Source organism: Plasmodium fragile (assembly GCF_000956335.1).
Source record: "Plasmodium fragile strain nilgiri unplaced genomic scaffold supercont1.164, whole genome shotgun sequence".
Taxonomy (NCBI): domain Eukaryota; phylum Apicomplexa; class Aconoidasida; order Haemosporida; family Plasmodiidae; genus Plasmodium; species Plasmodium fragile.
In genome coordinates, this window is record NW_012192744.1 from 9872 (window position 1) to 15109 (window position 5238).

At 42.0% G+C, this 5238-nt stretch overlaps 1 protein-coding gene across 1 annotated transcript; it reads left to right on the forward strand.

Annotated features, from left to right (window-relative positions):
- Positions 1 to 378: 378 nt before the first annotated feature.
- On the forward strand, positions 379 to 4374 carry AK88_05578 (uncharacterized protein; the record flags this gene model as incomplete). Its single annotated transcript, XM_012483180.1, has 3 exons — positions 379 to 459; positions 711 to 1817; positions 3661 to 4374. The coding sequence occupies 3 exons, from the start codon at positions 379 to 381 to the stop codon at positions 4372 to 4374; spliced, it is 1902 nt and encodes a 633-aa protein (XP_012338603.1).
- Between the last annotated feature and the right edge of the window lie 864 nt (positions 4375 to 5238).

Genomic DNA, 5238 nt, shown 5'->3' on the forward strand with positions numbered 1-5238 from the left:
TTGGTTGCTCTTTTTTTCTTTGTTGCTCGTTTTTTGTTTGTTGCTGATTTTTTTTTTTGTTCTTGTCGCTGTTTTGTTTTGTTTTTGTGCTGGTCGCTGTGTTTTTGTTTTTTTTTGTTGTTTTTGTTTCCCTTTTTTCATTTCTTTTTTTCCTTCTTCCAAACCGCACGCTTTGTAGGATGTGTGCTTAAATTCAGATAGGGGATAGTTTGTTCATGGGACATGTTTCCGAAGGCACCCTATACTGGAAGACGTATTCCATGCGCTAAAAATCTGAATAATAACTAAGACAATATTGTGCGCATATTATACTCAAGCCGTTATCTGAGAGATCATGATATCATTCGTTTCATTATATTGGTTTATGGTTGTGACAATATGTCGTATGCGACGTTAGGGGCTTTATTAGCACAATACCTGATAAAAAGGGGTCTAGTGGGCAAACAGCAACTGTATAAGGTAATTTATTGTGAGGGCAAAATGGAGTGAGCAGGCGCCTACACATATGCATGTGTACACGTGCACGATAGGCACGGTACTCAGTTTGCAGCATACATATGTTCACGTTACTTGAACAGCATGCATATGCCCGATGTGAACATAGCATACCTTTTACAGAATGTAGCATAGGACAGGGCAAAGTGAGCATCCTCCTGTGACAATAGAAATGTGGAATATATGTATTCGCTTCCGCATTAATCCCATTGCAGAAAAGTTTATGGAAGGATATAGAGGCACAACTGGGCAAGTTTATAGAACATTTGAATGAGGATGGCATGGACGATATGTATTCTGCGAATTGCAACAACACTCCATGGCAGTACCCGGGCCACCCGCCTCAGACAACCTACGTAGTTCCAACCACGAGTGACAGAATTATATGTAAACTCATGACAAGGGCATTGTGGTTTGCAAATGGCTGGAGTTCTACGACGGCGGCTGATATGCTGCAACGTGGGCACAATACGGACTTGAAGGATTTTATCAGATGCGGCATTGTAAATATGTTTATGCATCTATTGGAAGAATCCGCGTGTAGCAGTCCGTCGGGCATTTCGTATGCATGGTACACCATGAAGCAAATGAAGAATGACGGACCGATCGACCGGAACTTAATATATGAGGACACATGTAAGAACGGAACGGAAGAAGATATTCAGGTACACGCATGGTCCATGAAAAACAGTATTAAACAATGGTTAAGTACACATGAAAGCATACGCACCACAATAAAGAACGCAAGTGTAAGTACGAACTGTAGCCGCAAAATAGGAGAACTCCCGAGACAGGGGCCAGGTGCGACAAATACGGAGGACGGGGACATAGTAAAAGCCCAGGTAGTACAAACAGCGAAGAATCTAAGCCACGGTATGGCTACCATATTCACAGAAATTAAGAAGGCCGTGAAGGCAAGTGGTAGCAACGCGGAACATGCTAAATCCCCAATTCCTGACGCCCCCTCAGAACACTCGGACGACGATGAGGAAGACGGCGATGAGGACGATGGCGATGATGAGGACCCGGAGGAGGATGACGAGGATGACGAGGATGACGAGGATGACGAGGATGACGATGACGAGGGCGATGAAGAGGCGGACGCGAAAGGTAAGAACAGTACGAATACGACTCGTAAACATACCAATCATACGGCCGCACACGGGATAACACTGCCGAATGTGGATGCCGCCACAACACAACAACATGCACGCGGTGAAAGCAATGCACACGGCAGCCACCACAACACAGCAAACGACTTCGCTGACGTTGAGCACAGCGGCCACGACGGCATCGGCGATGAGCGTGTAGCGATGGCAGCGGTAGCGGCGACGGCGGCGACGGCAGGCACGCCTCGGCGGTCGCGCTGACGGCGACACCAAATACAAGTGTACTGCTAGTATCCACTCATTGTACCGTACCTGTCCACATTGCACTCCCTCCCCCTGCGTTCCAATGTTTCCATAGGGACCGTAACCAACTGTACTATACCGAAGTAATTGCAACAAGAAAAAAAAAAACGATACTATTTTTAAAAAAAAATAAAAAACAAACACTCACTACGAATGTATGTCTCTAAATGCCGGATACATTGTGCATTGGAGGCAACTGACGTTGGGCTCGTGCGACACAATATATTAGATACATGGTCACACAAGGGCCTTATATATTATACTAGCATAATATGCATATACCTCCATATTTATAATGCTTAATGGTACATTAATTTAACAAAACACGAAAAAAAGAAAAAACAGCCCTAAAACCTTAAGCCCCCTAAAACTTCTTAACCCGTGAACCCTAAACGTTTAATCATGAATGCGCAACCCGAAATCCTGGATACGGATCTGTGAACCTTACAACCCTGAAACTGTAAGCCTTAAACCACGAATCTTAATTCCGTATTGCGCAACAACACAATCCTGACCCCCCAACAATACCTGAACGTTACAATCCCGGAAACATTACAACCCTGAAACCGTACAAACCTGAAATCTTGCAATCGTGCAATCCCGGAACATCGGAATCCAGAAACCTTAAACCTTACGCCCTAAATCCTAAATGCTGAGCCGTAAACACCAAAATACAAAATCCCCTTATACTTATCTGTCATTTTTTACGAACATTCCTTACACTGTTGATTAAATCCATTCACATTTTATCAAAAAGAACATAGAACGCCCGGTATACGCATAAGAACGTTGCAAACAATATGTTCACATTTATTATTTATCACTACGCGTAATACATCTGAGAACGATATAAATCACTACCCCCATAAATAATAAACGGCCACGCGATATACATGTATAATTATGCGAATACGTGATAATAACAAACCCCCCCAAAACACTGACACAATATAACTTTGAGCACGCGGCTCTACAGCCAAAAAAAAATCTTCGCCGTTCTTGTATGTAAAAGGGGCTATAATTGATTCTCTTTTGCTTATTTTCTTCACCATTATACCTGACTTAAAAAGAGTAAAATGTTATTCCACATATGGAATTTTGCTCTGCTGAATATACACTTTCCTCCCATTACACCGTTAAAACGGCTACATAAATCAGGAACCCGTGCTGAAATTGTGAAAAATGTGGACCCCTTTAGTCAACTTGTACATGGTACACCATGTATATAAAACTCGTTCTTATCCGTTCCTCTCGCACCTCATCATGTGGTATTTGTAGCATGGTGCATATGAATTCTTCCTTGAGTTCATATGTACATACTTAGGTAAGGATAGTAACCCTCGTACAAAATTGATTGTATCAATGTTCATTATTAGCAAATAGAAAGCAGTGTTACACGCTTAATCTATACACGTACATGTGGAAAAAGCAAAATAATAGTTCCAGAACACATACATATAAACAACATATCGCCCTTTGTAACATTTTCTACACGGAAAAGAAGAAACAGAATGATGTTACTTATGAAACTCTCTATATGTATTTGTGCCCTGTGTTTCTGGCAAATTGCTGACGGTGTATGGAAGAAACAATTGTTTATTGGCAGTTCTTACATATACCATGCTTAACTAGTTGCTCCCGTGCCAACAACAATAAACCTACCTCCCTACCACTTACAATCATGCTCTACACCCTTCTATGCATACACCATAACATTTGCATATATTCCCCCTTTTTTTTATATTCTTGTCAGGCAAGTACAATAGGTACATCATCGACTAATGGCACAAGCCAATATGGCATTACGGATGCTAGTACAACCGTATCGTTGAGTGATGGAACGGACGTGGGAACGCGGGGGAAGCGTAATTTTTACGGTGGTCGTGTGACGGGTAGTCCCTTGAAGAACACACTGTTCGATGACATGCGCAAAAATTTTAAATCCAAGGTCAAAGTAAAGAAGCCACAGCACAAAAACAAGACCTCGCAGGATATACCTGCAGGCGATAATTGTAGAAGAGGTTTGAAGAAATGGACGCGTTGTAAAATGGGGAGAAGAGCATGGATAAAGCTTATAGTAGTATTCTCAGTCTTGTATCCATTCTTCATGTCCGAAGTACCACGAACCATCTTCACTGCGCTCTATATGGGATTACAAGTCACGTTTGTGCAGTTCATGGGCTTCTATGGAGGTCCCATATTGATTGCAATTATCTATGCCTGCGTGTTACTATGTTTCGGTTGCTCGAAGAAGGGAAAATGTGTACTAAAGAATATTTGCAAGGACGACGCTGCCACAGAAACGGAAAAAAAAGAAGGAGAAGTAAATAAGAAAACGGAAGCACCTAAAAAAGCAGGAGAATCCGAGACACAGGGAGGACCTGAGAGGCAGGAAGCACGCGGGAAAGTAAAAGTACCGTGGAAATTGAAATTACCTTGGTCACGCACATTACCTAAGAAACCATAACTATGTGCCGTATTTTATTTCTGGTAGACTATTTCGACGTTATGATATCTTATTCGTCTATGTAATGGATCGACCATTTTAATGATGTTGTATGTTCGCCTCTATGATGCGGTGTATTTTTCCTTTATAGCATGTATCATATAGTTGCGTTTCCTACTTTATAATTTTTGTTTGTGCTCTTACCAACATACATGGTTTGTGTTTATGTTGTATTATTTGTTCATATGATCAAGTGTTTATTGATACTATGGATGAGGAACCCATTTTAAGAATAAAAAAGGGGAAACGTGTCCCTATATTGCACATGTATAAGGAACAATTATTTCATATGCTGCATGTAACAAACACTACATGATGATTACTATGGATATAGCATGTGGCAAGTATTTTTATAAAATGTAACATTGTCCTTTTTTTTTTTTTCCTAACACTCCCACAATTCTGGCACCGAATTAATATCCCCGCTTTTGGGCACAATATAATATTGTACACGAGAATAACAACATACGTTATGTAGAATATAGCATAAGCAGATATAGGTATGCAGGGTCCCGTGCAACATCATGTACAGGGACAGGCGCCGTGAAGGGGGACAGGGTATACACCTTGTTGCACGTGTCAAATATTTTTGAGCAAGGGTGCACATAGGGGTCCTTATGCATAAATTCGTAAACTCGTGGCTCATAGTCATGCCCGCTCTAGTGCACACTCATGGTCGTCACCGAGCCGGGGCCGTGCTCTCGGCAATGGTGCATTGCGGTGAGCGAAGATGTGCTATGTGCTGGTTCGCTGTTGTGCCGCCGCGTTATGTGCATGCGGCACGCTAGTGTCCATGAATACGTGGTACACCCTGGCAACACGAGC